Source organism: Mustelus asterias, chromosome 14 (genome assembly GCF_964213995.1).
Source record: "Mustelus asterias chromosome 14, sMusAst1.hap1.1, whole genome shotgun sequence".
Taxonomy (NCBI): Eukaryota; Metazoa; Chordata; class Chondrichthyes; order Carcharhiniformes; family Triakidae; genus Mustelus; species Mustelus asterias.
The window spans coordinates 83413519-83425831 of NC_135814.1; the positions used below are offsets into that span (position 1 = coordinate 83413519).

Here is a 12313-nt window from a genome sequence, read left to right on the forward strand (position 1 = left end):
TGCATGCTGCTTTCATTTCGCCTGCTAGCAATGGAGCTCGCTGGGTATACTTTGAAAGAAAATTCTTGAAAATGATTTTTGTATCAATAGCTGTTCCAGAACAGTTAGGGGATTGAAAGCACGATAGATTCTCTCTCTTTGTTTTCAAGAACAATTAAAATGAAGTGAAAGCAAAGTGAAGAGAATCATTGACATGTCAAGCAACATGTCAAGTGATGTGTTTTGTTCTCTTTTTGCTGATGTTCAGTGCCAAATCATTTGAATAACAAGAGAATAGAGTCGAGTGGTCATTTTGTGCAGCATATATATACCACACTGTAGAGCATGTTGCTGTGTTAAATCAGTTACTCATCCAACTGTGAGCTCAAAATGGGAAAGGTGAAAAGCAGTGTGATTTTGTACAGGATGTGAGAGTTCTTGATCACTCTCGCTAGATTCTCAAGCTTATTCATTTCTCTTGTCTCTTTCCACAGATTATCTTTTACGAGGACAGGAACTTCCAGGGTCGGCACTATGAGTGCAGCAGTGACTGTGCTGACCTGTCCCCTTTCTTCAGTCGCTGTAACTCTGTCCGTGTGGACAGTGACTGGTGGGTGATGTATGAGAGACCCAATTACATGGGATACCAGTATGTTCTGAGCAGGGGAGATTATCCTGACTACCAGCGCTGGATGGGATTCAATGACAGCATCGGCTCGTGTCGCTCCTACCCATACGTAAGTTGGCTGTTTACATATTCTGCTCAGATTGAGGACGAAGAAATGCTTATTAAGGAAAGAACTTAAATTTGGAAATGCTATCCTGTTTTTCAGAGCAAATATTTGTAACAACAGTAAAGCTACATAGCTGATTTCATAAGTTTAGAAATGTATATCAGTAGAAAATGAAATTCATTGCGCCTAAAGATGGTGGGAGGTAATTTTTCAGGCATTCTTAGTGGTCATCTAAAACAGGATTATGTCACATAAATAAATGACTAAGTACCAGGAAACATTGCGTGGTGGTGAATGGTTGTTTTTGGACTGGAGAAATATATGGTGGGGCTCCCCAGGAAGTGTTAATAGCACCAGTGTTTTTTTTAAATGCTTAGATTTGGGTTTGCCATGTGCTATTTGAAAGCTTATTGATGGCACAAAATTTGCAAATATTGAGAATGCCAGGAAGTTGATAGAATTCAAGAGGACATAGCGAGGCTGGGGGGGAGGGGGGAGATGCTGCAGATGAAATGAAGTGGTGGAATCAGATTCGATTGTGAATTTCAAAAGGATTTTGGATAATTATCTGAAGAGAAAAGATCTATGGGGGGTACAGGGAAGAGACAGAGGAGTGGGGCTAGCTGAGTTGCTCTCACAGCGAGCTGACATGGGCACAATTGGCGAAGTGACCTCCTTTGGTGCTGTAATCGTTTTAGTATTTTATGATTCTATTGAGTGGGTTAAATGTCTGATTTAAGACCCATCAGAGAAATTGGATTATGATGGATTCCCACATGGTTGCAGTGCCCTGAGGAACAGTAACACTTAAAAAAATTATCCTCATTAAAATCCTTCCTGCTGTAGTAGGAGGAGCAGTTATTGTGATCACATCCTGTGCCCCTCAAATGTGCAAACCTCTGATGGAGAATATTAGTGCAGCAAATGAATCTTAGTGAGGCCTACGTTCAGGCTGCTTGAGATTCTCTCAGTTGGTACCTATCTGCCTGTGAGTCTGGGATTAAAAATGGGACCAGATAGAATAGAATCATGGAATCCCCACAATGCAGAAGGAGGCCATTTGGCCCATTGAGCCTGCTCTGACAATAATCCCACCGTAAACCCATGTATTTACCTGTGACACTAAGCATTGCCATTCAAACTAACACACACATCTTTCAGCTGTGGGAGGAAACCGGAACACCTGGAGGAAACCCACGCAGATACGGGGAGAATGTGCAAACTCCACACAGACAGTCAGCCAAGGCTGGAATTAAACCCGGGTACCTGGCACTGTGAGGTAGCACTGCTAACAACTGTGCCACCGTGCACCAATGAATTTCTATTTTGTAAATACTATTAGCATTTGCTTATGATTGGATGAACAATTTATAGCACAAAAGGAGACCGATTAACCCAAGAAGTCTATTCAGTCCAATCAGTGTATAACACTATCATCTATCTGCATCTAACTCTATTGCCATATACTTCTATTCCTTTCTCCTTACTCTATTCCCTCTCATCATTCTGGTTATATTTTCCTCACAAACTCTTCCCATTCCATATAAACACAGGCAATCAAGCCAATACATTCTAGGCCATCACAGATATATTTGAGTGAATGTCTCAAATTCCATCACCCCATTATCTGTGAAGTTGTTCTTATCTTCAGTCCACTTACACAATGAGATGCAAGAAAGATGTTATAATTCCTGATTTACTGATTCCACAAGCAGCTCAGTTTAAACTTATCTTTTAGTGTCACAAGTAGGCTTACATTAATACTGCAATGAAATTACTGTGAAAATCCCCTAGTCGCCACACTCCGGTGCCTGTTCGGGTACACTGAGGGAGAATTTAGCATGGCCAATGCACCTAACCAGCATGTCTTTCAGACTGTGGAAGGAAACTAGAGCCCTCGGAGGAAACCCACACTGACATGAGAAGAACATGCAGATTCTGCACAGACAGTGACCCAAGCTGGGAATCGAACCTGGCTCCCTGACGTTGTGAGGCAGCAGTGCTCAGGGCACCAAAATAGTCACTCTCATTCCCATATCACCCACATGGAGAAATGAGATAATATTAATTTAAGGTTTAAATGGTTTTTAAACAAATATTCTTTGATGAGATTTGGGCATTGCTGGCTAGGTCAATATTTGTTGCCTATCCCTAATTGCTCTTGAGAAGGTGGTGGTGAGCCATCTTCTTGAACCACTGCAGTCCCTGTTTATTTCGAAACCTCCTGTTTGTACTTCTGTTGTGACCAATGTTTCCATTTTTACTGTGAAACATTGCATAGAAGTTGTACGCTGGTAATCAGGTGAGGATATAAAGCACAGGCCCTGTTCCTGCTATTAAATTACCTCAGCTTTACTCTCATGAGGTGATTCCTCAGATGTTCCTTTCTAACTACTAGCTCCTTCTTTTTTTACAAACTTCAAATGTATAATCGATACTTCCATTACAAGTTTGGTTTTATTTCTATTCCAGTACCGAGGTGGAAACTACAGAATGAGGATTTACGAGAGGCCTGACTTTGGGGGACAGATGATGGAATTCATGGATGACTGTCCCTCTGTCTACGATCGTTTCCGTTACCGTGACATTCACTCCTGCCATGTGATGGACGGTTACTGGACCTTCTATGAACATCCCAACTACAGAGGCCGACAGTACTTCATGAGACCCGGTGAATACAGGAGATACAGTGACTGGGGCGGCTACAACTCAACTATTGGATCCTTCAGGCGCATGAGAGATTTCTAGATTGTTCTTGAGAAATGTAGTTTTGTTTTTCTGACTATGTGTCAGCAGAATAAATGTGCACAAATGTACTGCTGTTTCTCTCAATTGATTTATTTTTGGATTGTCAGAAAAATTGTCTATATTATTAGGATTTGAATGGGATAGAGAAAGAATATCTGAGACATGTTCAGGATGATAAAAAGCACTGTTAGGCAGATATCAGAAAGTATTTCTGTTCATATCGGGTGATTGACAGATGGGAATAAGTTGCCAAGAAGACTGGGTTGGGGCAGGGAGTGGAAAAGCTAAATATGGCCATGGCTTTCTTGAACCAAGTAAGAAGTCTCAAAACATCAGATTAAAGTCCACCAGGTTTATTTGGTAGCACAAGCCACAAGCTTTCGGAGTGCTGCTCCTTCATCAGGTGAGTGGGAGTTCTGTTCACAAACAGGGCATATAAAGACATAAACTCTTTATAAGTTTGTGTCTTTATATAAGTTTGTGTCTTTATATGCCCTGTTTGTGAACAGAACTCCCACTCACCTGATGAAGGAGCAGCGCTCCGAAAGCTTGTGGCTTGTGCTACCAAATAAACCTGTTGGACTTTAACCTGGTGTTGTGAGACTTCTTACTGTGCTTACCCCAGTCCAACGCTGGCATCTCCACATCATTTCTTGAACTGATGCAGTCCATGTGTTGTCGGACCTCCCTTACAGCATTATGATGATCGAATACCACATGGACTGCAGCGATTCAAGACGGTAGCTCACCACCACCTTCTCAAGGGCAATTAGGGATGGGCAATAAATGCTGGCTTAGCTAGTGATGCCTGCATCCCATATACAAATATTTTTATAAAAGGGAAGACACTGGATTTGGTGTACTAATGGGCTGGCGGGCCTTCTTTCATAATAGCATTCCGACTTTGATTAAAGCAAATCAGTGTTATTAAAACAAATAACTGGATAGGAAAAAAATAACGCTGGAATTTTGGCAGTGTATAAAATGGCTGATATCAGTTTCCCTACCCATTATACAACCTTGCTTCATTTTTCATTTCATGGGATGGATGTTAAAAATTCCACCCAAACTGTGTCCATGACACTGATAACTGGATCAACCAATTTTGTGAAAATGCAATTCTAAGTCACTATAAATCGGGACTGTCAATTATCTAAAAGTGTCAGATGTTCAGCGTATGAACTTCGAGTCGAAAACATCGAAGCCAAAAATATTTATAGTTAAAAAAATAATAGTGGTTAGTTATACTGCCCTGGCTTAGCATTTAATACAGTAAGAAGTTTAACAACACCAGGTTAAAGTCCAACAGGTTTATTTGGTAGCAAAAGCAAAAGGTGGCTTTTGCTACCAAATAAACCTGTTGGACTTTAACCTGGTGTTGTTAAACTTCTTACTGTGTTTACCCCAGTCCAACGCCGGCATCTCCACATCATGATTAGCATTTAATCACACTGTAAGGGTAAAAATTATTGAGATCTTTATCCTTTATATTACTACACTCAGAGGTAATTGAAGAAAGCTGCAATGAATACCCAACACATTTAGCACAAAAATATCAGGGGTATTTATTCAAACTGTGCTATCACAGCTCCAAGGAAATCATTGGCACGGTGGCACAGTGGTTTAGCACTGCTGTCTCACAGTGCCAGGGATCCAGGTTCAATTTCAGCCTTTGGTCACTGTCTGTGTGGAGTTTGCACATTCTTCCCATGTCTGCGTGGGTTTCCTCTGGGTGCTCCGGTTTCCTCTCACATTCCAAAGATGTGCAGGTTAGATTGATTGGCCATGCTAATTTGCCCCTTGGTGTCCCGTAGTGTTCCAAGATATGATTAGACATGGGAAATGTGTGGAGTTATGGGGTCAGGGCAGGGGAGAAAGTCTGGGTAAGATTCTCTGTCCTAGGATCGATGGGGCCGAATTTTTGGCCACCTTTTCGAGCCTCTTCTCCCAGTGTGGTGAGCAGAGGTAATCCTGTAGATGGATGCTCAGACACAGATACAAACACCAAACCCCCTTCCACATCAATTAAGAATGGAGTGGATAACTGCTGCCTTTGTGTCAGGTCATGAATGGAAGCTCCCAGGTATCACAATCCTACCCTTGTCACCACAGGACTTGAGAGTTGCAAAGTAGGCCCGATACTGTTTTGGCAGGGCATTATCTGGTTTCAAGGGCCTGTATCATTGAAGACAAGACCCATGCCTACACAACCATCAGCTGATCTACCACTGAAGGTGTTTGTCATAGAAGGGCTTATTGAATGGTCGTCCTTACTCAGGGGGTTGTAAAGTAAGTCTATTGGGGCTTTGATTTTAGATGATAAAAGAGATCGTAGAATCCCTACAGTGCAGAAGAAGGCCATATTCTGAACACTTTTATTAATTATCTCCTTAGTTTTCTGTGCTCCGAGGAGAATAAAACACAGCTACTTTAGTCTTTTTTTATTCATTCGTGGGACATGGGCATCGCTGGCTGGCCAGTATTTATTGCCCATCCCTAGTTGCCCTTGTTCAGAAGGCAGTTGAGAGTCAACCACATTGCTGTGGCTCTGGAGTCACATGTAGACCAGACCAGGTAAGGATGGCAGATTTCCTTCCACAAAGGACATTAGTGAACTAGATGAGGTTTTCCGACAATCGACAATGGTTTCATGGTCATCAGTAACACTTTTTATTGAATTCAAATTCATGATGGGATTTGAACTTGGATGCCCAGATCATTAGCTGCATTTCTGGATGAATGGTGTGGCGATAATACCACGAGACCATCCCCTCCTTCTTTTCATGCAACTGAAACCCCACACTAGTCAATTAAACCTTCTTTGTACACTTGCAAGGCCTTGGCATCTTTCCTAAAGCAAAGTCAATGGTTTGATCCCATTGCAACATTAAAAAAACAATGAAAAGTGGAATGCAGGATGCTGTCTTGTCCTGGATCACTAACAGCCTCATAATGAAGAAAAAGTGATTGATTTTCCAATGCTGTCTCCAAGTGACACCTGGTTCATTTCAAGGCAGCAAGTACTTCTACAATTTTTATGGCCATGCCCATTCCTGTATCTGAATGAATAGGAAAAAACTGAGATGAGGAGGGATTTATTCATTCAGGGGATGGCAAATCTTTGGAATTCTCTACCTCATTTGGCTGTGGAAGCTCAATCATTGAGCATGTTCAAGATAGAAATGGAGAAATTTCCAGATATGAATGGAATCAAGCAATTTGGGGATAGTGGAAGAAAGTGGCATTGAGGTAAATGGTCAGCCATGATCTAAGTAAATTGTGAAGTAAGCTTGATGGACCGAATGGCTTACACCTGCTCCTATGTTCCCCCATTGATCAGAGAGGGAAGGTGAGATGATGGGCCCATTCTGACAAAAGGAGGATTTCTAAACCACACCTATGACAGAGTTCAGCTGCCTAAGCCCCGCACACTGACCTGCCCATCATCATCCTTACAAATACACTCCGCCAACAGCTTGACCCTGAATGAAGCTTTTCATTGTAACTGACCAACACCTTACTGTTAAATCCATCGTACTGAGGTTTCTCCTCAATACTACACAGCCAGGTATCAGGGAACACAGCTCTTTATTCAGTCGACTCGCTCCACACTCCAAACATTGACTGACCACACAGGGCACTTCCCAACAATCACCCAACTCCTGAGGTCACATAACCCATTCTCCTAAAGGGGCTTTGCCTCAACACATATAATACTTCCGAGCTTCTTAGTTTCACTGAAGAAGCTCTCTTCACTGTGCGTTTGGTAACTCTGGTGAGTTGCTGAAAGATTGGGAATCAGATTCCGTAGCTGAGTAAGGAAAGGTGTGAAAGCACCCCACAATTGTCCACCTAACAACATTAAAGGCTGTCTAGTTTCTTAACTGATGGATCCAAGGTTTTCTCTTTGCCTTCAAAGCTGCCCAGGGAATGACTTACAAGGTGGCATCATGCCAGTATTTCAATCTGATGTCAATTTCTGTGACTTTCCCAGCCCTCTCGTCCCTGAACCTGCCTCCATAGACTCAGAAAATTTCCCCATAGAATATTACGGAACAGAAAAAGGCCATTTGGCCCATTGTGTGTGATGCGCGTTATCAAACACGAGGCTAGATGCTCGGGAAATAAAGGCTTTTATTTACTGTAATGAAGCAGACAATAATTATATACACGATCCCAGACTGAAGGGGTCCCAGCCAGAGCAGGGACTTTTATACCTCTCCCAGGAGGCGGAGCCCGACTGGGATGTACCACAACACTACAGTACAAAGGTGTAACAACCCCACCCTAACCCCAACAGCAACAAGTAGCACAACCCAACAGTAACATATGTACATCCTTGTAGTCCTGGCCAGACCCTGGCTCAGTACTATCCAGTGGGAACCAATGATGGTTCACCACAGTGTGCATCTCTGCCAGCTCTTTGAAAGAGCGGTTCAATTTACTCTCACACTCCAGCATTTTTTCTCATTACTTAAAAAATAGCTCCTTTCCAAGTACATGTCCCATTTACCTTGTGAAATTTCCTCAGGAATCAGCTTCCATCCATTCAGGTATTGTGTTCCAGATCTTTACAACCCTCTGGGTGAAAATCATTTCCCCTCAATCCCTTCCAATCGGTTTGTTCATACTTTTCAGTACATGTACTTTAGTTAATGGCCCACTTACCGAATGAACAGTTTCTTCCTATGGCACTGCTGCCTCACAGCGCCATGGACCCGGGTTTGAATCCCGGATAGGGTCACTGTCTGTGCGGAGTCTGCATGTTCTCTTCGGTTTCCTCCATAGTCCAAAAGATGTGCTGGTTAGATGCGCATCGGCCATGCTAAATTCTCCCTCAGTGTATCCGAGCAGGCACTGGAGTGTGGCAACTAAGGGATTTTCACAGTAACTTTATTGCATTGTTAATGTAAGCCTACTTGTGACACTAATAAATAAACTTAATAAACTTAAAACTTAAAGTGCAGGGCCCAGAATTGTACACACCTTGAAAAGATTCAATACTCCTATCAATACTCCTGTTGAGGCTAAACCAGCGATGCTGTAAAAGTTTAGTTTGTCTTCTTGTTTTTGTATTCAACGCCCCTAATTACAAAGCTAATTATTTCATACATATTCTTAACTGCACTGGAAACATGCCTTGTCAGCTGCAAGTTGGTCCAGTGATTTTACAACCACACGATCTGAACAAAGACAAAGAACAAACAGTACAGGAACAGGCCCTTCGTCCCACCAAGCCTGCACCGATCACGTTCTCCTATCTAGACCAACTGCATATATTCCTCTATTCCCTGTTCGTTCATATGTCTGTCCAGCTAAGTCTCAAATGTCACTAACCTGTCTGTCTCAACCACCTAACTTGGCAGTGCATTCCAGGCCCCCACTACCCTTTGTGTAAAAAACTTCCCCCGCACGTCTCCATTGAAACTTTCCAGCCTTACCTTGAACTTGTGCCACCATGTAATTGTCATTTCTGCCCTGGGAAAAAGCTTCCAACTGTTCACCTTATCAATGCCCCTCATAATTTTATAAACTTCTATCAGGTCACTTCTTACCCGGGAGAACAATCCCAGTTTATTCAATCTCTCCTCATAGCTAATGCCCTCCATACCAGGCAACATCCTGATAAACCTTTTCTGTACTCCCTCCAAAGCCACCACGGCCTTCTGGTAGTGTGGTGACCAGAATTGGACACAGTATTCCAAATGTAGCCTCACCAATGTTTTATATGACTGTAACATAATTTGCTAACTTGCCACGTCCGATGAAGGCAAGCATGCCATATGGTTTCTTCACCACTTTTTCCACCTGTGCTGCTACTTTTAAGGATCTCTGGACTTATACTCCCAGATCTCTCTGTGTGCCTATGCTCCTGATGGTTCTGCCATTTATTTTATAGCTCCCACCTGAATTGCATCTACCAAAATGCATCACCTCGCATTTGTCTGGATCATCTCTCTGCTGTTCTATTCCTCAGAGTCAGGCCATTTTGGTTATTGTGTTTCCTTGTGCTGTTTATTGTTGTGGATACTCTATCACTGGATACATTCAAGGCTGGAACAGACCGATCTTTGGTCTCTCAGAGAATCAAAGGATATGGGGAATGAGTGGGAAAGTGGAGTTGAAATCTAAGATCAGTCACAATCATATTGAAGCTCAATGGGCCAGCGATTGATTCCTGCTTCTATTTCTTCCGTTCTCCCAAAATGCACCATTTCACATTTGTCTGACTTAATCTGTATCGAAGTGTCGCCACCTTGAAAAGATTCAAGCATTTATAATTCCTGAATCAACCGCCAATTTGAATTGATTCTCTTATAATATGTGCCATATATTCATTTGAAGAAGGTGATATGCACACAACAGACAAGCGGGGAAGCTGCAACCATCCTTGATGTCAACCACATAGCATGCGGCATGGTGGCAAAGTGGTTAGCACTGCTGCCTCACAGCGTCAGGGATCCAGGTTCAATTCCAGTCTTGGGTCACTGTCTGTGTGGAGTCTGCACGTTCTCACCGTGTCTGTCTGGGTTTCCCCCGGGTGCTCCGGTTTCCTCCTACACGCCAAAGTGTGTCGGTTAGGTTGATTGGCCATGCTAAATTGGCCCCTTATTTCAGGGGGATTAACAGGGTAAATACGTGGGGTTATGGGGATAGGGCATGGGTGGGATTGTTGTCGGTGCAGGCTCGATGGGCCGAATGGCCTCCTTCTGCATTGTGATTCTATGAACATAACTGCATTGACATCCTTTTACATGTGAAGCTTCTTGCAGCTCTAAGTTCACTAACAATAAACAGCACAAGGAAACACAAAATGGTCCGACTCTGAGGAATAGTAAGAAGTTTAACAACACCAGGTTAAAGTCCAACAGGTTTATTTGGTAGCAAAAGCCACAAGCTTTCGGAGCTTTAAGCCCCTTCCTCAGGTGAGTGGGAATTGTACGCTCACCTGAGGAAGGGGCTTAAAGCTCCGAAAGCTAGTGGCTTTTGCTACCAAATAAACCTGTTGGACTTTAACCTGGTGTTGTTAAACTTCTTACTGTGTTTACCCCAGTCCAACGCCGGCATCTCCACATCTGAGGAATAGAACAGCAAAGAGATGCTCCAGACAAATGCGAGGTGATGCATTTTGATAGATGCAATTCAGGTGGGAGCTATAAAATAAATGGCAGTTGTCAGTGATTGTAATGTGTGCTCCAAAGGTGTGCAATATTTAATAATGGAAGCGCTGTCAGGTTGCATAAATATTTAACATGATTAGCAGTCAATGCAGGTTGTCTGAATCACTTTGTGGAGTCCATATGTCTACAAATTATGTGGGAAATGAACCAGTTGGAGAGATTTGCCTAGTTAACATACTTAAAATCTTGCATCTCATTAAATGTGTGTTCTTACACAATACTGAACGTTCTCATACTTGATGTCTGCTGGGGCACTACCCAAGAATTGCAAACAGCATAACAAGCAGCATACCAACCCCATGCAGCATCAAGCCCAGTTCACTCGCCATAGCCAGGGGCTTTGTCTGCTGCACTGGTTTTTCACTAGCACTTCGAAGCACAGTCAGAGATAAAGTGCTAGAAAGATACATAAGAGAGTACTACAGAGGGTGGGCATTAAAAGCATTGTACATTCACCACTTGGGATGGAATTCTCCGACTTCATCCAGAGCTGGGATTCTCTGGCCCGGCTGCAGTGAATGGAGATTTGGCCGAGTGCCAAATTTTCCGTTCTCGCTGTCAATGGTGATGGTGTGAACGAGACTGAAAAATGCCAGCCTTGACATGTATAAAACTACATTCAGATGCCACCTTTACAAGCAAGCAAGATGATTTGCTTTTACAAACACGGAGGAAAGAGCAATGCTACGCCACAGGAAGTTAACTTTGTCGGAAAAAAGCTTTAGGTTTTAAGGTTCGGGGCTCCAGATTACCCAAAATAGGTGGTTGAAAATTCAGAAATGTTTTAAAGGTGTTTATTAAGAAGCAACAGTTTAAATATGATGCATGGGTGGCACAGTGGTTAGCGCTGCTGCCTCACAGCGCCAGGGACCTGGGTTCAATTCCCGGCTTGGGTCACTGGCTGTGTGGAGTTTGCACATTCTCCTCGTGTCTGTGCGGGTTTCCCCCGGGTGCTCCGGTTTCTTCCTACATTCCAAAGATTTGCAAGTTATGGGATTGTCCCTTAGTGCCCTGGGATGTGTAGGTTAGAGGGATTAGCGGGTTTAGTATGTGGGGATATGGGAATAAGCTTGGGTGGGTTTGTTGTCGGTGTGGACTTGATGGGCCGATGGGTTTCTATGATTTCTATGATAAACTCAAAGGGATAGGAAAAGTATGTGATCCTTGACAACCGAGAGCAGCTTACAGCTCCCAGAGGACAGATGGTCAGATGACACAGAATGAGCTGATCGCTGTTGCATTCTGCTCAGTTGCTGAAATACTAGGAAGCTCTTCCCCATCTGCCTGCATCAGAAGAAGGCAGTGGCCTGATGAAGCTTGTCCCCTGTCTTCGAGCACCTGTTAATATACACTGGGCAGGATTTTACAGCCTTGCTCGACCCGAGACCGGAAAATCCCGCCTGAGGTCAACGGATTTTCCTATTATCCACCCTTCACCCGCTCCGATTTCTGTGGCAGGAGGGGCAGTAGAATTCCGGCGACTATTTCTAATGACTGGTGTTTACCCGATGTCAATCACTTTCTTGGACTCTTCTAACCAATGTCTACAAGCTAGGTACCCAAGATGTCAGGGTGATCACCTCCCCACTTGTCCATCACTTTAGCTCAAGGCAATCTTTCAGGTTGTTACATGCTGAGGGTCATTTGTTAGTTTTTACAATTCAAGATATA

The 12313-nt window shown here is 43.2% G+C and overlaps 1 protein-coding gene across 3 annotated transcripts; it reads left to right on the forward strand.

Moving 5' to 3' along the window:
• The first annotated feature begins 369 nt into the window (after positions 1–369).
• Positions 370–3461, forward strand: LOC144504076 (gamma-crystallin S-1-like). Of its 3 annotated transcripts, none has more exons than XM_078229240.1 (3): positions 370–390; positions 474–716; positions 3186–3461. In XM_078229240.1, exons 1-3 carry the CDS (start codon positions 370–372, stop codon positions 3459–3461), a joined length of 540 nt encoding a protein of 179 aa, XP_078085366.1. The 3 variants fall into 3 exon arrangements, with proteins under 3 accessions (XP_078085366.1, XP_078085368.1, XP_078085367.1); XM_078229242.1 differs by having other exon boundaries at positions 370–378; positions 474–720; positions 3193–3461; XM_078229241.1 differs by having other exon boundaries at positions 370–378.
• The last annotated feature ends 8852 nt before the right edge of the window (positions 3462–12313 follow it).